Raw genomic sequence first — 22884 nt, forward strand, 5'->3', positions numbered from 1 at the left:
CCCATGAAATCAGTGTGATGTATCTTATTAGTAAACCATTGGCCAAAATCCTGTTAGTTATGCCTCTCAGGGTGGAACTCCATCAGCATAACATTCAACAGCAAGTTAAAAAGCCAGCAGAGATCCTTCTTATTGCACACTAGTTTTCTGACTATGATAGGAAATGCCTCTGCATTTCTTCCTAATGTTTCGCCAGTCTCTGTGGCCGGCATCTTCAGAGGACAGGAGTTAGAACTCTGACTGAGTTTTAACGCCTGTCCTCTGAAGATGCTGGCCACAGAGACTGGTGAAACATTAGGAAGAAAAACCTCCAGAACACAGCCAAACAGCCCAAAAAACCTACAAAAACCAAACAGAGAGAAGATGAAGTCCTCGTATGTGAGGGCAGGTATGACATGTTGCTATTACTGAAACTTGCTGAGATGAAACCCATAACTGGAATATGCTACTAGAAGGATATAATTTGTTCAAAAGACACAGACCCAACAAAAGAGGGGAAGGAGTTGCACTGTGTGTAAAGAATTACTACTCCTGTACTGTAATACAGGAGACCAAGGATTAAAGCCTTCTGGAAGCTCTTCAGGTGAATATTAGCGGAAAAACGAATGACATAGCTGTATGTATGTACTATAGGCCAGAGGTCCCAAAACCTTTTTTGGTCCATGGACTGGCTGGGGAAGGTAGGACACCCTCCACACTTGTACGCATGCATGAACAGCAGCGCTGCCGTTTGCGCATGCACATGAGAGAGAGTGCCTGCATAAGCACGCATGCAGGCACAAACAGCCTTTGTGGGGGTGAGTGCATGCAGGCTTCTTCATGGATTGCTGCCTTGTCGTGGCGAAGGGGCTTGAGTAACTCAGAGAAGCTATGGGCTATGCCGTGCAGGGACACCCAAGACGGACAGGACATAGTGGAGAGTTCCGACTAAACGCAATCCACCTGGAGTAGGAAATGGCAAGCCACTCCAGTATCTTTGCCAAGAACGCCCCATGATCAGAAACAAAAGGCTAAAAGATATGACGCTGGAAGATGGGCCCCTCAGGTCGGAAGGCGTCCAACATGCTACTGAGGAAGAGCGGAGGACAAGTACAAGTAGCTCCAGAGCTAATGAAGTGGTTGGGCCAAAGCCGAAAGGACGCTCAGCTGTGGACGTGCCTGAAAGTGAAAGGAAAATCCAATGCTGCAAAGAAAAATACTGCATAGGAACCTGGAATGTAAGATCTATGAACATTGGGAAGCTGGAGGTGGTCAAACAGGAGATGGCAAGAATAAACATCGACATCCTGGGCATCAGTGAACTAAAATGGACAGGAATGGGCGAATTCAGCTCAGATGATTATCATATCTACTATTGTGGACAAGAATCCCATAGAAGGAATGGAGTAGCCCTCATAGTCAACAAAAGAGTGGAAAAAGCTGTAATGGGATACAATCTCAAAAATGATAGAATGATGTCAATACGAATCCAAGGCAGACCATTCAACATCACAATAATCCAAGTTTATGCACCAACCAGCATTGCTGAGGAGACTGAAATTGAACAATTCTATGAAGATTTACAACATCTTCTAGAACTGACACCAAAGAAAGATGTTCTTCTCATTCTAGGGGACTGGAATGCTAAAGTAGGGAGCCAAGAGATAAAAGGAACAACAGGGAAGTTTGGCCTTGGAGTTCAGAACGAAGCAGGACAAAGGCTAATAGAGTTTTGTCAAGAGAATAAGCTGGTCATCACAAACACTCTTTTCCAACAACACAAGAGGCGACTCTATACATGGAAATCACCAGATGGGCAATATCGAAATCAGATTGTATGCCAGCAAGTTTGGTATGCCAGCAAGTTTGGAAAACTCAACAGTGGCCAGAGGATTGGAAAAGATCAGTCTACATCCCAATCCCAAAGAAAGGCAGTGCCAAAGAATGCTCCAACTACCGTACAATTGCACTCATTTCGCACGCTAGCAAGGTTATGCTCAAAATCCTACAAGGTAGGCTTCAGCAGTATGTGGACCGAGAACTCCCAGAAGTACAAGCTGGATTCCGAAGAGGCAGAGGAACTCGAGACCAAATTGCTAACTTGCGCTGGATTATGGAGAAAGCCAGAGAGTTCCAGAAAAATATCTACTTCTGCTTCATTGACTATGCGAAAGCCTTTGACTGTGTGGACCACAGCAAACTATGGCAAGTTCTTAAAGAAATGGGAGTGCCTGACCACTTTATCTGTCTCCTGAGAAACCTATATGTGGGACAGGAAGCAACAGTTAGAACTGGTCATGGAACAACTGAGTGGTTCAAAATTGGGAAAGGAGTACGGCAAGGCTGTATATTGTCCCCCAGCTTATTTAACTTATATGCAGAATACATCATGCGGAAGGCTGGACTGGAAGAAACCCAAGCCGGAATTAAGATTGCCGGAAGAAATATCAACAACCTCCGATATGCAGATGATACCACTCTGATGGCAGAAAGTGAGGAGGAATTAAAGAACCTTGTAATGAGAGTGAAAGAGGAGAGTGCAAAAAACGGTCTGAAACTCAACATCAAAAAAACTAAGATCATGGCCACTGGTCCCATCACCTCCTGGGAAATAGAAGGGGAAGATATGGAGGCAGTGTCAAATTTTATCTTCCTGGGCTCCATGATCACTGCAGATGGAGACAGCAGCCCTGAAATTAAAAGGCGCCTTCTTCTTGGGAGGAAAGCGATGACAAATCTGGACAGCATCTTGAAAAGCAGAGACATCACCTTGCCAACAAAAGTCCGAATAGTCAAAGCTATATGGTTTTTCCTGTCGTGATGTATGGAAGTGAGAGCTGGACCATAAAGAAAGCAGACCGCCGAAGAATTGATGCCTTTGAATTGTGGTGCTGGAGGAGGCTCTTGAGAATCCCCTGGACTGCAAGGAGAACAAACCTATCAGTTCTAAAGGAAATCAACCCTGAGTGCTCACTGGAAGGACAGATCCTGAAGCTGAGGCTCCAGTACTTTGGCCATCTAATGAGAAGAGAAGACTCCCTGGAAAAGACCCTGATGTTGGGAAAGTGTGATGGCAAGAGGAGAAGGGGACGACCGAGGATGAGATGGCTGGACAGTGTCTGCGAAGCAACCAACATGAACCTGACACAACTCCGGGAGGCAGTAGAAGACAGGAGGGCCTGGCGTGCTCTGGTCCATGGGGTCACGAAGAGTCGGACACGACTAAACGACTAAACACGTGCATGCAGGGTTGGGGTGGGAGGTCAGTCTTAGGCCAGTTACCGGCACCAGGCCACAGACCTGATGACCTCTGCTATAGGCCACCTAAGCAAGCAAAGGAAATAGATGAACATTTTGCAAATCAATTAGCTGAGATGTGTAGGAAACACACCACTGTAGTAATGGGGGAGTTTAACTACCTGGATATCAACTGGGAAACCAACTCTGCAGCAAGTGGGAGATCCAAGAGGTTACTGACATGCCTGGCTGACAACCTGACCATCCAAAAGGTGGATGAGATAACTAGAGAGTCAGCCATACTGGATTTAATACTTACTAATAGAGAGGAAATAGTTGAGGGAGTGGAAATTATAGAAACTTTAGGAGAAAGCAACCATGTCATATTAGAATTCACCATCATTCAGGCAAGGGTAACTGAACCAAGTCAGACTAATGTTCTAGATTTTGAGAACTGATTTTAACAAACAGATGGATGTAATAAGAAGGATCAAATGGATGGAAATCCTAAAGGGGAAAACAGTTCAGAATGCTTGGGAAACCCTGAAAGGCAAGATAATAAAGATCCATACCAGAAACAGACATCTGACAAGGCTGGCGTGGATGCACACAAAGCTCTCTGACAAGTTAAGGGACAAAAAGTATAAGTATAAAAAACTGAAAAGGGGGCTCATAACTAGAACAGAATACCAGCAAATAGCTCGAATCTGCAAGGATTGAGTCAGGAAGGCTAAGGCTCACTCAGAATGAGCTAAGATTTACAACAAATGCCAAAAATAACCCCCCCAAAAAGTTTATTTCAACATGTACGGAGCAAGAGGAAAGTCAAGGAAATCGTGGGAGAAGATGACAAGAAGGTGACAGGCAACAGGAAGAAAGCAGAACTGCTTAATTTTTTTTTTATTTTTTTGCATGCATTTATGGAAAAGGAAAAATTGGTCCACCCTATCAAAAATAACACTGTGGCAGACAGGAGAGGGAAGCAGGTCAAAATAGGTAAGGATGTGGTAAAAAGAACACCTAGCTGCTTTTAATGTGTTCAAGTCTCTGGGATCGGATGGTTTACATCCCAGGGTACTAAAAGAACTGGCAGATGTGATCTCGGAACCCCTGAATGAAATCTTTGAGAGGTCCTGCAGCACAGGCAAACTGCCAGAGGACTGATATTCTGATGTGGTTCCAAACTTCAAAAAGGTGGGGGGAGGATCCAAGAAACTACAGACCAATCAGCTTGACATCAATACTGGGAAAATCCTGGAAAAACTAAGCAAGCAGCAAATTTGTGAGCACCTAGAAAATAACAAGGTGATTACTAGAAGCCATCATGGGTTTATTAAGAACAGGTCATGCCAAACAAATCTTTTTGCCTTCTTCGATAAAGTGGCTAAATTAGTGGACCAAGGAAACACAGTGGATATAGTATACTTACACTTCAGTAAGGCATTTGATAAGGTAGACCACATCACCTACTTCTGCGTAAGATAGAACAAAATAGGATAGACAACGCAACTACCAGATGGATTTGCAGCTGGCTGACCAACTATACTCAATGGCTGGTCCTCAATGGAACCACATCTACGTGGAGGGAAGTGTGCAGTGGGGTCCCTCAAGGTTGTGTCTTAGGCCCAGTGCTCTTCAACATCTTCATAAATGACCTGGATGAGGGGACTGAAGGAGGACTCATCAAATTTGCGGATCACACAAAGCTGGGGGAAATTGCTAATACTTTGGAAGATATTCAACATTCAGAAGGGTCTAGACAGACTTAAACACTGGGCCCTATCCAATAAGATGCAGTTAAGTGTCGGGAAGAGTAAGGTCCTGCACTTAGGCAGGAGAAAACAGATGCACAGGTACAGGACTGGTGGTACTTGGCTTGACAGTAGTACCTGTGAGAAGGATTTAAGTGTCCTGGTGGACCACCACCTAAGGATGAGTCAGCAGTGTGCTGCAGCTGCCAAGAAAGCCAACACAGTCCTGGGCTGCATCAACAGGGGGATAGCATCAAGATCATAGGAAGTGACAGTACCACTCTATATTGTGCTGGTGAGGCCACACTTGGAGTGCTGTGTCCAGTTCTGGTCATCACAATACAAAAAAGACGCCGAGGCCCTGGAAAAGGTGCAGAGAAGAGCAACAAAGATGATAAGGGGACTGGAGGATAAATCCTATGAAGAACGACTAAAAGAACTAGGTATGTTTAGTTAAAGAAGAGGAGACTGAGGGGAGACATGATAGCAGTCTTCCAAGATCTGAAGGGTTGCCACAGGGAAGAGGGCATTAATTTATTCTCCATTGCGCCTGAGGGTAAGACAAGAACCAATGGGTGGAAACTCATCTGAGGGAAATCCAACCTCCAATTAGGAGGAATTTTCTGCTGGTGAGAAGTATTAAGCAGTGGAACAGCTTGCCTCCTGATGTTGTGGGTGCCCCATTGCTGGAGGTATTCAAGAAAAGATTGGACAGCCATCTGTCTGGGATTGTATGAGGTCTCCTGCCTTGGGAATGGGGTTGGACTAGAAGTCCTCCAACCCTATGACGATTCTATGATCAATTTGCTGCTGAAAGTTAGACCGATGGAGTTATACTGGTTTAATACACAGGAGAATTCCAGCCATTGTTGTTGTTACATTTATATTCCTCCCTCCTTCAAGAGCTCATGCAGCCTACATTATTCCCTGTACAACTTTATCCTTGCAACATTCCTATGAGGTTGTCTAACTTGAGAAATGATGGTCTTGGGACTGTCACCATAGTTCAGCCCAACCTACCTCATAGGGTTGTGAGGATAAGATGAGAAAGAATTATGTAAATTCCACTTGATCACGCTGGGCACCACTCCTTCATCGGTAGGGCAGAATAATTGTAGATAAGAGTACTGTACCAAAAATGCTTGGTAGACGTCTGTGCCAGGTCTGCTCACATGAGGAAAGTTCAGACTTAGCTTGCAAATATCTGCTGGGGGATGTGGTCTTGAACACCATCCCTTGCAGCAGGACTGGAATTTTCCATTCCAAACTTCAGACAAAGGAATTGCTAATTACTCTGTGAGAGCCCCTCCCCACGCAACAGCACATTGTCTGCTTCCAAAACACAGCATTTCTTTTGGGCTGTGGGGGAAAACAACACAGAGACACAGCAACCCATTAAGAAAGATATCACCCAACTCTTGCATTTGTGTGATCCTAAAGTCTACACAGTCTTTTCCTAATTCTGTATTTGAAGGGCTCTTCTCTTTGAAGTGCTATCCATTTTTATACAACATTTCAAAGAGAACACCAAAGGCTTTGTCTCTCTTTGAAATACTATCCTCAGTGAGCTATAAAGAATTGTAAGAATGGCAGCAAAGGCCTTGAAGCTGGCCATCCCAAGGATCTGGACAGCAGAAACACACAGATCAAAAGCTGACAGTGGCTAGAACCCTATTTGGAGTTTACTCTTAAAGTGTGACTATACTGGCAAAAAAAAAAAAATTGGGAAATGCTACTGGTTTTTGGGCGAGCAATTTTCATTTTACCCATTGACCACATGACAAAGAAAAAGGCCATTCAGCCCAGAGTTCCACCCCCAAAATCCAGAGTTTTTTCTCTCCCCCACTGGGGCTTAATTTTTTTTTTTTAAAAAAGATCCATTTACATTGATGCAGAAATGTGATACAGATGCAGCCTGTCCTAGATAGGGTTACACTCCCTCTGAAAACACAGATGTGCGGCTTGGAAGTGCTCCTGGATTCTTCTCTGAGCATGGATGCCCAGGTTTTGGTGGTGGTCAGGAATCCATTTGCACAATTAAAAATTGTGTGCTGGCTGCGCACATTCCTGGAGGTCTGATTTGGCCGCATAATGCCTCAGTTACTCTCCGGCTAGATTACTGTAATGCACTCTACATGGGGTTGCCTCTGGAAAGTGTGTAGAAATTTTAGCAGCTACAAAATGTAAAACCAGATTGCTAACTGGGCTGGTAAATTAACAATGGCCAATACCCTATTGGGTTTGAACAGCATATACCACAAATGGTGTACAGTCATTTTGGCAGGCTTTAGCATGCTCAGACATACCCAGGATACTAACTGGTTCCATAATAGCCAATTTCCACAGCTTTTCCTACACAAGCAGTAAGATTGTGATTGCTTTATATATCCAAGCATCACTATAAACAGGGGCTGGACTCATTCCTGAGATACAGAAATTACTATAGAAAAGTCTCAATTCTGCTTCATCATTATATATAAAAAATAGGATTTAAGAACCTGAAGCAAAATATTATTTTGATGCTGCAGTTCTATGCTGTCATTAACATCTATATGGGGGTAAGCTTCAGTGAAAACTGTGCGACTTCTGAGCAGGGTTTATCTCAGGGAACAGAAACACAAAACTCCCCAAATGTTGCTGGATGGCAGTTCCCATCATTCTTCATAACTGCATCCAGCAGCAAGCACTAATTAGCAGTTACAGTTTAACAACTTAAAGACCCCCCACACACACACCATCTATCTACTTGTGGCACATTGTGTGCTTTAGGGGGGATTTCAGGCACCTATCTGCTTCTGCAACAAGTAGAACTAGTTCAGATGTTCAATTTATCAACTCATTTTTGCAGATAACTGCTTATTTGGCATTGCAAAAATTTCCACCCATGTCCTTATTTAGTATTACACTACCATAGTCTACAGTTGGCATTTTGACTAGTGTTATCACAAGTTGTGTGCACCTCTGCAGAACTAGATTAAGGGTTAGTTTATCCCGGAGAAATTACAATTGTAAATATCTCGGTGCTGTGATGTCCTCTCCAGCACTGACATTTAATTCAAGGTTGAATAAATACATCTTAAGGGGGGGAAATGACTCAGGTATACAGCAGAACACTAAAGAAATACATAAATGTAGTATAATAAAATAACAAATCCAACAAGTACTTTTGGTTATACATCTTTTAATTTCTTTTCAATTTTAATATCTTTTAATATCTTTTAGATTTGGTACTAACTGGAGTTTCCAAATACTATGAAACTATGAAAACTGGCATAACGAGGGAAAGCTGGAAGAGACTAAAACTAATGTGTTACCCAGGTCTCATGTCAAGACATGTGCCTTCCCCCCATAAAAACCTGGTTACTGAAATCCGGTTGTTTAGTGTAATAACTCACAATTACAGTAGGCACATTTGAATCAATGGATGTTTATGGTGGAGCTGACTATTCCAGAGCAATTTACTATGCTAAGCAACAGGATTTAAGTCAGTGTGTCATAACAAGGAACTTTGCACATGCTCAGATGTTTTGATGACAAAGATGTATCTGCAATCTCCATGTTTAACCCCAGCTGTAAATAACTGGTTTCTATTACCATGTCGGACAGATCACTTTTAACTGCTTTTACTCAAAAGTCGGTCTTACTGTGTTAAGAGATGCCCCCATAAATATTCTCAAGGCTACAGTCTATGGTAACTGCTAAGGCAGGGGATGCTTATTTGACACTCTTTAGCACTGATATTCTGCTGAGGAAACAGAGAATCAGAGTAAAGGGAAGATTCTACCCTGGAAACAAAGAACTGCATCCTCCACACTGGCTGACCAACCTGAGAGAAGCTATAGTAGGCTGCAAGCCTACCGGTAAAAAGCATGCAAAATTAAACATAAAGAAACCAGCGTGTGCCCTTGGAGCTTAGTTAGGGGACAGGCAAAAACAAAATAGAAAAAATAAAAAATCGTAGAAGAAATAAAGATAACAACTAACCCCTTTTTGAAGAACATGTTAGAATGTTGGAAAGAACATAGATATATATTGAGTCCACTTATTTCACCACTACAAAACGTTGTGGAGGCTCAGAGCTTCCCCAAAACTCTTGCAACTAAACTTAAAGAAGTATTAGTAGAGAAAGGGTTAAATACGATAAGGGCTTAGATGAAAAAGATGAAAGATAAAAATAATATGAAGGAAATTTTGGGGAAGGAAGAGGGGATATCTTGGCTAAATATACTCCAAATGGGTAGGTGGACAAGGGAGTGGACCAGAAAAGTAGGAGAAATTAGAAAGCTGAAAAATTTGAGAAGATTATCGAGCAAAGACAAGTTCAAGAGGAAGGAAATAAAAGAAAGGGCACAATTAATGTAATGCAAAAGGACTTACAGGAAGAGGTCAAAAGTGAGGACTGGAACAAAATATGGACACAGAGAATAATGAAGAACATGTCTATGAGAGTAAAAGAAAATTGTCATAAGGTTCCATGGAGATGGTACCTTATCCCAGCAAGATTAAATATTATAAATAAAAATGTACCATCTCAATGCTGGAGATGTAAAAAGGAAAAAGGGAGCTATTTACATATGTAGTGGACTTGTGAAGCAAAAAAGAAAGAATGGGCACTGGTTTTCAAAGAAATTAGAGAAATTATTGGATATAATATTCAAATATTACCCTTTTAAATATAATTAAGAATGATCAGGACGAGTGGAGGACAAGTACAAGTAGCTCCAGAGCTAATGAAAGTGGTTGGGCCAAAGCCGAAAGGATGCTCAGCTGCGGATGTGTGTGGAAGTGAAAGGAAAGTCCGATGCTGCAAAGAAAAATACTGCATAGGAACTTGGAATGTAAGATCTATGAACCTTGGGAAGCTGGAGGTGGTCAAATAGGAGATGGCAAGAATAAACATTAACATCCTGGGCGTCAGTGAACTAAAATGGATGAAAATGGGCGAATTAAATTCAAACGATTTTCATATCTATTATTGTGGGCAAGAATCCCATAGAAGAAATGGAGTACCCTCATAGTCAGCAAAAGAGTGGGAAAAGCTGTACTGGGATACAGTCTCAAAAATGATAGAATGATTTCAATACGAATCCAAGGCAGACCTTTCAACATCACAGTAATCCAAGTTTATGCACCAACCACCAATGCTGAAGAGGTGAAAATTGACCAATTCTATGAAGACTTACAACACCTTGTAGAACTGACACCAAAGAAAGATGTTCTTCTCATTCTAGGGGACTGGAATGCTAAAGTAGGGAGTCAAGAGATAAAAGGAACAACAGGGAAGTTTGGCCTTGGAGTTCAAAACGAAGCAGGACAAAGGCTAATAGAGCTTTGTCAAGAGAACAAGCTGGTTATCACAAACACTCTTTTCCAACAACACAAGAGACGACTCTACACATGGACATCACCAGATGGGCAATACCGAAATCAGATTGATTATGTTCTCTGCAGCCAAAGATGGAGAAGCTCTATACAGTCAGCAAAAACAAGACCTGAGAGTCCCTGGACTGCAAAGAGAACAAACCTATCCATTTTGAAGGAAATCAGCCCTGAGTGTTCACTGGAAGGGCAGATCCTGAAGCTGAGGCTCCAATATTTTGGCCATCTCGAGAGAAGAGGAGAATCCCTGGAAAAGACACTGATTTGGGGAAAGTGTGAAGGCAAGAGAAGGGGACGACAGAGGATGAGATGGTTGGACAGTGTCACTGAAGCTACCAACATCTGGGAGGCAGTGGAAGACAGGAGGGCCTAGCGTGCTCTGGTCCATGGGGTCACGAAGAGTTGGACACAACTTAACAACTAAACAAGTTACCTGGTCTCGAGGGTGATGGTGGCCCGGGGGGGGGGGATATCTTAGTAGTATTGTATGGTAGGTATGTATATACATTTTATGTTAGAGTTGTTATTATTGTTTGTCTTTAATTTTAAAAAACGACTACCTGGTATATTTCAAAGTACTGTACTACATTCCTTCAAACTAGTTAGGGGGCGATTTTCGAGGAAACATGAGTAAGATCAGGCAGCAATCATACAATCTGCAACTAGCGAGCGTGTTCTACTGAACGTAAGTGGACTTCTCTCCAGTTCAGTATACTGTAGTCGCACATTAGAAGCGTAGTCGCTTCCAAATACTTTCCTAAAATCGGGGTGCATTGGCTCCTGAGCATATGGCCACTAAACTCATCGGGATTTCTTTCGGAGTGAACGGGGCACACAGGAGCTGACTGCAACCGCGATGATTTCCAAAACCTAGTTTTGTCGATTGCGCCTTACGGCGACCGCCTTCTTTCCAAAAAGGTCGTATCGCATTTTTTCCAGACTCAAGTCTGGAAAACTGAAAGCCGCGACCTCCTTTTATTGACTCGATCATCTCAGGTCAGGTCCTCCGCTTTTCCAGCGGCCTCCAACTTCTCCCGGCATGACTGGATTGTTTTTTTCCCCATTGAGTCCGGACGATAGGCACAAAGGGGGACGACCGGCTCTTGTTTCTATCATTGTTGTTTTGTGTCCCCCCCCCCCCCCCCAATTCAGGAAGCCCGCCTTATTCAAAGCGATATGAACCTTCCTTCCTTCCTTCCTTCCTTCCTTCCTTGGGACGGTTTAACAACCCTTCCGGGCACAGTCTCCGACCTCAACGCCAGGGAAAGGAAAGGGTCCCAAAAGTTTTCCCACCCCTCCGGCCAACAGCACCCACTTCAGGCCCCTCCCTTCGCTGGCTGGCGGAGCGGGGAGGGCAGGATGACGAGGAGGAGGAGCCCCGGCAGCTCGGGGGGGGAACCCGGAAGTGAAAAGGATCTCCTTCCGGGGCGCTGCGAGGAAGGCTGCTCGGGGCTTTCCTCCGCGTTCGGGTGAGCCCCTCTCCACCCACCTCCCCGGCACGCTCTGGCTCGTCGCCATGGCGATCCCGATGGAGACCCAGCTGCAGAGCATCTTCGAGGAGGTGGTGGTGAGTCTTTCCTGGGAAGGAAGTCAGGAGAGGGTGGGCGGAGGAATGGAGAAAGAAAGAAAAGAAGGAAGGAAGGGATCAGGTCCTCATCTCCAGAGAGGAGCGACTTGGGCTTTTGTTGCACTGCAGCTCCCATCAGCCCCTTCTACCATCGTCAGCGGCGAGGAATGATGGGAGTTATAGTTTATCAACCACGGAAGGGCCCTGAGCTAAACATGATAGCCTTCCTGCAGACGTGTGGATAGACGGCTGGCAGGACAGGAATGCCTCTGGGGTGACAGCTGAGGCTACCGGCTGGGGGGGGGGAGGGACCTCGGGGGAAAAGTCTCCCCTGAGCACATGAAGAGAACCTCGCTGGATCAGACCAATGGCTTGTTTAGTTCAACGTTGGCAGCGGTCAACGTGATGCTCCCTTTGGGAAGCCCAGGAGGAGGATGTGTGGTGTCCCCCCCACACACACTCCTGCTCCCCAACAACTGGTATTTAGCGGTACCTTGTTCCTGATGTCTGCAGGCAACATGTATCTGCAGTGACTGTGTGGTTGTGTACGGTCGTCTATCTCCTTCTATTTGTCTAATATCCCTTTAAGGCCGCCTAAATATGTGGCCATCCCACATCTAATGTTTGTAAATTAGTGGGCTGTGTGAAGAAGATTTATCTAAATCTTGTGCTAAATCTTCCACCGCTGGGCCTCAGTAAATGATTGTCCAGCTTCTAGCTGATTCTTGTCTACTTTTCCTACACCATGCATAATTTCACATACCTGTATACTGTATACGGAATGCTTCCTCCTCAACCTCTCTTTAAAAACTAAATAGCCTAAGATACTCATAAGGTAGTTGGTTTGATTGTTTTAATTTTGGTTGCCCTTTCCTGCACTTCTTCACCGGTTTTGTGTTTTACATGCAGCAACTACAACTGTACATCATATTGTTAACATTTACTGAGGCATTACTAAGTTAAAGTTTTGTGGAAGAAATAATCAGAATGTAATAATAATAGAAGTGTGAAGCATTGGCAATGCAGAAAGGTCATAGCGAAAAAGAAAATGTGATACAGAAGAAGGTGATTGGGTTGCTTATTCATCAGTTGTGAGTACAGTAAATGCATCCTCTTTCATGTACAAGGATAAAATCTCCATAGAATACTGGTAGTTCATCATACCTAATTTTTTAAAGTTTCAGAAATCCAGATTGGTGAGAATTAGTTGATGGCTGTGATTTTGTGTTCTTAATAATTCATGTAATTACTCATAGCCACGCAAATAGGTTTGCAGATAACAGTAAACTGCTATTCTAGAATTAAGTAGCTATCACATTTATTTTGAGAAGAAGGTTTTAAAAATATATGTCAAGATCAATTGTTCCTGGCAAGAAGAAATGCACTGGCAAATATGTTAAAATTGTATAAATTGGATTAATACCCTTTGAACTCTGGATAGACAAAGTTCACTAAGAATAAGATCTCTGACTCATGTGGCTGCTTTTACAAAAAAATTCCAGAATCTTATCTTGTAATTTACAGACAGCTTTCTGATTAATATTGTCAGAATATTAACTGTCCACACTGTAAAATTTGGTGCAGTCTGTCCAGTGTTTAAAGGGTCTGTATCTTCAGTTCAATCTATTTTAACTCTTAGTATGAAGGTGGAACAAACAGCTATTCTCTATCTCAATGAATCCTGTCTAAAACACTACACATGCCAGAAAGATATACTGTATTTTTTGCACCATAAGACTCACTTTTTTCCCACAAAACAGGGGGGTGGAAAGTCTGTGCATCTTATGGAGCGAAGAAAACAGATTATATTTTCCTGTTTTCTTCTCCTAAAAAATTGGTGCGTCTTATGGAAAGGTGCGTCTTATGGAGCGAAAAATACGGTAGGTCAGCTCTTAAAGGGAAAGGGGAAGGATGGATCATTAAGCAGAAACATAAGTGGACGAGGTCTTTTTTTTCCCCCCATGCCAAACAACACTGTCAGGGAACCATATATCATAACTATATTCCAATGTGGATGGCATAGTTTAGCATTATGTCCATACTGGGAATTTCCCTGACTTGTTTGCCCCAAACAAACTGGAAATGTGAAACTTAACTGCAGACTCTAGCTCCAGTTTTCAGGTGAGCTGTAGACCAAGAGTTGCATGTGTCTTCTGTGCTTTATAATGGAAGAAATTGTACCTCATGTCGAAATATATTTTCATTTAGAGAATCCTTTGACCACTTAGTCCAGATCTGTAGTTTGTGCATGGAGATGCAAGCTGAATTTACTAGAAAATGCCTAAGAATACAAACTACAAGTTTCAGATGTAAGACCTGCCAAAAGCAAAAGCCAGATTACTGATATTGGTATGGCTGATGTCTAAGGTAGTTTTTGTGTGTTTGATCCACAGAGTTTCAAAATGTGGAAACAGATGGTGTCAGTATTCACGGCAATATATTACCTTTGTTTAGTTTGCTTTAAGAACCAAGATTGGCTGAAGAGTAAGGGGTAGATTTTAGAATTGCTGGATAGCTCAGTGGTTTAGGTATCTGGCTGTGGAACCAGAGGTTGGGAGTTTGATTCCCGGCTGTGCTTCCTTCATGATTCATAGGAGATTCCTTCCAGCTCTGCAGTTCTAATGGGGGGGGGGGGTTGTTTGTCTGTCCGTCCCTTCAGTTGTAGTTGGCCATTGATTTACTGTACAGTTTTGCTTTCCTGTGATCAATCATGGATAGAGAATATACACCAGGCTATTCTTATCAACAAGAATAAGGTTCTGTTTCTTTGTTTTCCTTTTACAGAAAACAGAGGTAATAGAAGAGGCTTTTCCTGGGTAAGTATATAACAGTTGTAAGGATCCACAATTGTAAACATTTAATTGTATTGCTGGTGATAGAATGTTATACAAACTATAGTGGCTTTTTTTGTAACAGTATGTTTATGGACACTCCTGAAGATGAAAGAACCAAATTAATCAGCTGTTTAGGAGCCTTCCGACACTTCTGGAGCAATCTTTCCCAGGTGAGTATCTCATATGTTGTATACATGTACATTTTTAAAACAGTTGTAGCTACCCCGGGTACTTCGTAATCCAAGAGATCCGTTTTTCGAAATACACAGTGTCTAGAGAGGAAGCCATGCTAATCTTTCACATCGAAAACAAGAAAAATTCTTGAAACCTTATAAACATAACAAGTTTTGGCCATAAACCATTAAGCTATAATCTGTGAATGTTTATGCTAAATAAAATGTGTTAGTCCTTATGGTACTACAGTCGTGCCCCGCATTACGACAAAACCGCATTACGGAGATCTTTTTGCAGTTGCAATTGCAATCGCAAAACGATGGTCTGAATAGGGTTTTTTCACTTTGCGATGATCGGTTCCTTGCTTCGGGAACCGATTCTTCACAAAACAACGATTTTCGGACAGCTGATCGGCGGTTTCAAAATGGCCACCGGGTAAATAAAATGGCTCCCCACTGTTTTCTGGGACTGATTCCTCGCTGCACAGCCAACGAAAATGGCCACCCTATGGAGGATCTTCACTGGATGGTGAGTTTCCAGCCCATTGGAACGCTGGAACGAATTAACGTCGTAATGCGAGGCACCACTGTATAAGACTTTTATGTTGCTTTCCATACTATAACAGATTGTCACCATTTTGTCAGCAAAGCAACAGAATTTTTGTCATAACTGTTTAACCACTGAGACAGTTTTCAGTAGTTAAAGCAACAGGCAAGTCCTAATGATCACCTAATGATTAGCATGTGCACCTTTTTAAAGTGTTGAAATGTCATCCTCTGGCCTCTTCTCCCCTCAGCCAGTTCTATAGTATAAGCTACTATTCCTAGCTTTTGTTTCTGCAATTAAGAAATAAAAATCCAGGTCACAAAGGCACAATTCATTCAACAGCATGTCACCTGCAAATATCCATCACAGCACAAGATAGTTAAATAGCAGTGGCTGAGTGTTCCAGTTATATTAATTACTTGGCTGCATCCATTGTAATGTACTGAACTGAATGATGTTCCTTCTTACTAATTGCATAAAAAATTTTCCCATTCCTTTCATTTGTGCAGTTATTTTCTTCTATGAATACTAGAAAATATGTTGGAATCTTTTTATCAATACAGTATGAGTGTTCACCAGTTCTCATTCTATTGGTAACTCTTTGTTAAATGAAAGTACAGTATACTATTTTCTCTTGCAGGAATCTCATGAACAATGTATCCAGTGGATTGTGAGATTCATACATAGCCAGCATAGCCCTAAAAGAATATCTTTCCTGTATGATTGTTTGGCCATGGCTGTGGAGACTGGGCTGCTGCCACCCAGGTATATTTATTTCAGATGAAGTGAGTAGACAGTTGACTGTGATAAATCAGCGGTTTAACACTTGTCCTTAGAATTACTCAGTTTAATTTTTCATTTCTCTAGGATGGTCTGTGAATCCTTGCTAAATTCTGACAACCTTGAATGGGAAAGAACACAGCTTTGGTCTTTAACGTTTAAACTTATCCAGAAAATAATTGGTGGTGTAGACTACAAGGTAATAGTCTTAAAAAACACACTTTTGTAATATTTTGCTCTAATTTTCACCATGCCTATTAACAAACACAGACAACTTCCATGTATTTTATTTGGCTGCTTAAATAATTTAAATCTTAAATCCCCTGCAACTTGAGGAGTTTCCCTATCCTGAGTTTATGTACTAACTGTACAATGTAGGTTAACATTAATCCACTTTTATGGTAGTAGAACTGAAATAGAAAAAAAGAAAGAAATTACTTGGCCAGTTATCCTACATGTTGAACTGATATTTTAAGTTAGGTTTTCTAACTCCCAGCATGGTAAGCATTAAGATCACTCAAATACACTTCTAGAATCAGCATTTTCCTTCATGGCTCCAATCCATTGGCACTCACATGGGTAATTATTATGTGCAGAATCCTGTTGCTCCATTCTGCTTGAATAATGTACTGCTGTATGAGTGATAGGAATTTTATATACGCGTGTTACAGGTATCCAGTACCAACTTGCAAAAGCACTGTTGAAACCAACAGGAGTGACCTCCAATGGGGGTACAAGAGGATTCTAGCCCATGTCAGAAGTAGTAGATGGAGATGTCCCTTTGCACCACCATCTCAGGTGGCAGGGGAATCTCCATCTTCATTGTGCAGTGCTGATGGGGGTAATTCATAGTGTTCACATATCTATCAAGTGCTATGTTGTGCACTTCATTTGTTTTTCTAGTCCAGTGCAGGGCTCTGTGTTCTTAATTCCTAAAATTGAAGGGAGATGTCCAGCTGAGGGATACTCACACAGAGCACCATACTACCATTGATTCCAATCTAATAAAGTGTTCCTAATTCTCCTAATTTGGATTGAAACAATGATGCATTTTTCTAATAGATGCAATTGTTTAGGTGCAGAGAATGGCAGTTAATTCATTTGATAAATATGTATATATGGTATTCATGATTTTTAAAAACAGACATGTATAATAGGGGCTAAAATCATCTTACTTAGCATAGTAAATTGCATCAGAGTAGGGACATTCAATCAATGGGGATATGGTGATCATTTCCTTCATAAGTTCAATTTATTTAAATAGGCCTACTTTAACTGACTTATTTTAGCACAGTAAATTGCAGTTAGAGTAGGCCCATTTCAGTCAGCCTCTCCAAAACTCCATTTATTTACTTCAGCTGCTGTAGTATGATTTACTCTGTTAAGCAACAGAATTTGGGCAAGTAAATATTAATGTGCAAAAAAATCCTGTGTATGGATATCTTCTGTTGCATGTATTGCAAAATATAAGATTTTTTAATCAACGTTTAATTTGTATAATTCTATCTTCATTTTTTAGGGTGTGCGAGATCTTTTAAAGGGTATTCTAGAAAAAATCTTGACTATCCCTAACACAGTGAGCTCTGCTGTTGTGCAGCAACTTCTAGCAGCAAGAGAGGTAAACTTATAAAGTGGTGTAATGTATGATACTTCAGTACACCATGTTAGCTAGACATCTGCATGTTCTCTATCTGGCAAACCTTTTTGAGAACCTTTGAAACATGCATTTAAGTTTAATTTAAAAGAGAGAGCCAAGAATAGTATATTTGTTGTTGTGCTTGTAACATATTAATTGTGTTCTGTCAAGTTAATTTGGACTTATGATGACCCTTTCCATGGGTTTCTAGGTATGGAGTAGTCAGACATGTGCAACCTTCTCTTCCTCTGGGGATGCTCTGGAACTGTACAGCTTGCCCAGGGCCGTACAGGATGGGTCTACTTTCAGGAGGCACAGTGGGAACTTGAACTTTGCAGCCAGATACCTAAACCACTGAACTATCCAGTCAGCTCATGCTTGTAACGTACAAAGTGAAACCGTTTTGAAGCAGCTGTAGCACCTCTTCAGTATTAAACTCTCTTAAACACTCCTTGAGGCATTCAAATAACGTACTGCAGTCCTGTAAATGCAAGCATTGTATCTACTAAAAAGATAAGTGTGGATTAAAATAGAATATATGTGGATTAAAATATTTTAAAGCAAAGCTCGTTGCTTCTATACCACCCTATAGCACTTAAAGCACTCTTTGGGTGGTTTTCAATTTAATTATGCAGGCTATATATTGCGTGCGTACACAGCCCACAAGCTGGGTACTCGGTTTACCAACCTTGGAAGGCTGGAAGTTTGAGTGAACCTCAAACTGACTATCTGGGATTGAACCTTGGTCATAAGTAGAGTTTTGGCTGCAGTACTGCACTTTAACCACTGTGCCACACAATTCCAGTATTTAAGTAGAAAAACTCACCAGCATACAGAGGAACCTCGACCTATGGACTTAATCCATATAGGAACAGTGGCCGCAAGTTGAAAAGTCCGTACGTCGAGGCTCCATTTCCCATAGGAATGCATTGAAAAGTGATTAATCCATAACTGGCCAAAGAAAAAAATTACACCCCCCCAAATGAAAATAAATACATTACAACAAGTCCCACGCTGGGACTGAAAAAAAACCTTCAAAAAAGCACAAACATACCTAAACCTACCCTCCAAAACCCACCCAGACATTTTTAAAAGAATAAAGAACAGCACCTTACCAGTCAGAAGCCTCCCAGAAGACCGCCACCATCGCTGCTGCCGGAGGCCTCACGGAAGTCCCTCACCGCCACCGCTGCTGTGAGCCGAGCTGCGCCGGGCGATCCCGGCCATGCTCGGACTCCTGGACTTCCCCCGCTGCTGCTGCTGGGAGCCAAGCTGGTGGTGGCGGCAGGGGAAGTCCAAGAGTCCGAGCATGGCCAGGATAGCCCGGCGCGGCTCAGCTACCAGCAGTGGCAGCGGGGGAATCCCAGGAGGCTGAGCCTCTTCGCCTACCAAGGTTAGCAATTTGAATTTCCCACCTTTTTCGTAAGTGGAAGCTCTGGCCGCAAGTTGAAGTAAAATTTTGCGGCCGGAGCAGTCCGCAAGTCGAAAAGTCCGTAAGTGGGGACTTTCATAGGTTGAGGTTCCACTGTAGTAATGAGGGGTTGTATGAAGGCATTGCTGTTGCACGGATGATGATCTCTATGAAGAAAGCATTCCCTCTCTTCTGGTGCCATGATGACACTTGCACAAGTGGCACAGTTCTGTATTACCAGAGTGGCAGTGGTGATCAGCAGAAGATCAGTACAGTACTAGCCTTAATTTGGTTCCATGGTATAAGATCATCTAAGGCTCTAAAACAAAGAACAAGACAGTTGTTGACCATATAGTCTTTCTCAAAGAAGTGTGATGTTCTCAATTATAATATTCTTATTTTGCTCAGCATTGTTTCAATGTTCTCATTTTATTCTTACCATCTCATAATCTGAATAGAAATGTAAAATATAAACTTTTTAGTTAAGCCATTCTAATCAATTCTTTTGATTTTAATCATATTTTATGCTTTTGGTAACTCTTCTGTCAGTTCCATCACTCCTTCTGACAGTGTGGTGTGAATGACTGTATAGCCAAATGAGACTACTGGGGAATGAGGTAGAGAAATCAATATGGTCAAAGGTTTCCATAAGAACAAAAAGTCTTTGTGGGGGTCTCTGCCCTACCCCTACTGTTAAGTCCTCCATCCTTGCGGGTAGGGTGGATAAAAGGGTGCTGATTCCTTCCGCTGGAAGGGACCCTATGGATCATCAAGTCCAGCCCCTCTCAAGGAAGCACAATGGGGAATTGAACTCCCAACCTCTAGGTTCACAGCCAGAGACCTAAGCCACTGAGCTATTATTTTATTTATTTGTTTGTTTGTTTATTCGATTTTTACCCTGCCCCTAGACAACGTCTACTACTTATTATGAATAATGTAATCACATTTACCATGCTATTCCTGAGCTCTGGTATTTCCACGATGCAACATTTTGTCCTACTTGTTTGTTTAGTAATATATAAACTATTGGGTGGGTGTTTTTTCCCCCCTTAGGTTGTTGCCTATATTTTGGAAAGGAATGCATGTTTATTACCTGCCTACTTTGCGGTTACAGAGATTCGAAAGTTGTACCCTGAAGGAAAACTTCCACATTGGGTAAGACTTCATATGGAATAATAGCCAGCAGTATTTTTATATCAGGCAGTGTAAAAAGCTATTCCTCTAATGTTAACTGCAGTCTATTTTTGTGATTTGTAACATTATGATGGACAAAGAAAACTGTTCTGTGAATCCAGTGTTGATCAAAGTCATGAAATAAGTTTTAAAAATCTTGTCATTATAAGACCACCCAGCTATATTTTCTAATTATAAAAATATTGTTGTGTGCTTGAACAGTTTTTTGTACCAGTAATGCCATAGCTAGAGAATCTTTGTTTTGCTTTGCATAGTGAATTAATTTATGTTCCTGTTTACATTTGTTTATTTATATATTTGGATTTTATGCAGGATGGATTTGATTTAAATCAAACTGATTTAAATAGCAATATACATTTTAAAATTTGATTTTTGTGATTATTTACATTTTTTAAAAAATCATTTTTTCTTATTTAAATCATGGTTTAAATCCATTTTTTAAAAAATTATTGATTTTTATCCACCCTGTGATTGTCTGATAGTGGGTTAGTGGAGAGAATGACCGTCACTATCCTAATTTAGAACATTGCGACTACTCCCATTGTATTGATTAGCATTTAAAATAATTTGCTTGAAGAATACAATTTCCTCAACTGGGTGTTTGATTTCCTTTTTTAAAAAGTTGTTAGGCAATCTGGTATCAGATTTTGTGGACTCCTTCAGACCCACAGCAAGAATAAATTCCATCTGCGGTAAGAATTTCTTAATACTTTCATTATGTAAATTTGGTTGGGACAGTAGAAGGAAGGAATGTGCCGCATCTAAGCCAACGTGGTATCCTCCAGATGTTTTAGTCTTGTTCCCCACAGCCCCAGGTAGCATATGTTGTAGACTGGGATTATGGGTGTTGAGGCCTAAAATATAGAGAGGACACCAAGTTGGAGATGGTTGATTTAGGCAATAATGTTTGATACACTTGCCTGGTGTGTACACATACCCGGTGTATTGCTTACCCTTCCTGCCACCGATTCCTGACCTCTTAATGTATTGTTGTTATGATTTATATACTGTCCCATTGTGCTAATGCACTCTCTGGACTGTTTACAGTATAATTATGCAAATAACACTTTTTCTCTGGATAATCCCAAGAATCAAGCATAGTAGCCCAGTTGCTAGATAAATACCCTTGTAGCCCTTTCAAGTCTGTAGGGGCTTCTGAAGGGCTTTATGAAAAAAGAATTTCCTTTGCAGGAAAAAAAAGGTTCAATCTCTATGTCCCATTGCCTATGTAAGGTGTCATATTAGCTCTGTTAGCCCAGGTGACTACATTACTTACACTGCTATGATTTTAGATTATATTCTTAGGTTTGGGTTTTTTTTTTAATAAAATAAGAATTATTGGATATACAGTAATATCTACATAGTGGCTAGAAAGTTGTAAGAAGGCATGCTTCTAATTCAGAATGTACTGATCACTAGAAGTGTGTTTAAAATATATATCTTCACATTGCATTAAGTGACATTCAAGCCCATCAGTAAGCCTCTAGTAAGTGCAAGATGTTTTCTAATATATGTATGGAGATATGTATTATAGGGCTTAAGACTGATACACTCTATGAATCCCTTTTTCTTTGTTTTTGTTTGTTTGTTTTTGTGTATGTGTCCAATACATGTAGGTCGCTGTAGCCTTCTTCCTGTAGTAAATAACTCTGGTGCTATTTGCAATTCATGGAAGCTGGATCCTACAACTCTTCGTTTCCCTCTGAAAGGCCTTTTGCCATATGATAAGGTACATGTGCATGTGCTAGTTATAAAACCATATTGTTAAACTGAGAACATAGACAAGGGAAAAATAATGTAATACTGTCACATAAGCTAGTTAAGGTTTGTGGGATTATACTTGTACTTGAGCTTTAGCTCAATAATTACATGATTTCTAAGATAACATCTTGCTTCTTCAGTATACAGAAGGAGAGGGTTAGACTATTACCTATCTGAGATTTGAGAATGGTGGGAAGTATCCCTGACATCACACTAATTTTGGAAGTGATAAAGACAAATAGGTGAAAATGGGTCTTGCTTTCTTCCTATTGAGACTGGAAAAACAACTTAATGTCCCACCTCCTTGTTATTCTTTATGAAATTAACATGTGGTCAATATATTCTCTAACAGTTCTATGAAGAGTTTGGAAAATGATAAGAGCATTTTGCCAACCTTCTACTGGACCTTGGTGAAAATGAGAACGTATCACAGTATTAGGAAGGGTCCCATGCAGAGAATGAGGTGGGGTGGGGTTGTTCCTGTACTTTGCTATGGTATGTATAGGCACATGGATCATGTGAAACATTTGAAACACTGTATGACATCCTAATCGAAACCCCATCTCATTGGGTAGCTTTGGGTGCTGAGCCATAAGTTCTGGCTAGTAGCCAAGTTCTTTTCAGACACTAGTTTA

The 22884-nt window shown here is 41.4% G+C and overlaps 1 protein-coding gene across 3 annotated transcripts in view; it reads left to right on the forward strand.

Annotated features, from left to right (window-relative positions):
- Positions 1-11757: 11757 nt before the first annotated feature.
- The window catches only part of MED23 (mediator complex subunit 23), a 51501-nt gene continuing 40374 nt past the window's right edge, over positions 11758-22884 (forward strand). For 2 of the 3 annotated variants that reach the window (XM_020815543.3, XM_020815544.3), the window contains exons 1-9: positions 11759-11913; positions 14698-14729; positions 14830-14917; positions 16108-16232; positions 16335-16446; positions 17767-17865; positions 20348-20449; positions 21111-21180; positions 22105-22217. In XM_020815543.3, the coding sequence (XP_020671202.2) occupies positions 11863-11913; positions 14698-14729; positions 14830-14917; positions 16108-16232; positions 16335-16446; positions 17767-17865; positions 20348-20449; positions 21111-21180; positions 22105-22217 (792 nt within the window). In that variant the 5' untranslated portion in view covers positions 11759-11862. Of the gene's footprint in view, positions 11914-14697; positions 14730-14829; positions 14918-16107; positions 16233-16334; positions 16447-17766; positions 17866-20347; positions 20450-21110; positions 21181-22104; positions 22218-22884 lie in introns of all 3 variants that reach the window. The other variant, XM_020815542.3, reaches the window with a different exon arrangement.

The sequence above is a fragment of the Pogona vitticeps genome, chromosome 1 (genome assembly GCF_051106095.1).
Source record: "Pogona vitticeps strain Pit_001003342236 chromosome 1, PviZW2.1, whole genome shotgun sequence".
NCBI classification, from domain to species: domain Eukaryota; kingdom Metazoa; phylum Chordata; class Lepidosauria; order Squamata; family Agamidae; genus Pogona; species Pogona vitticeps.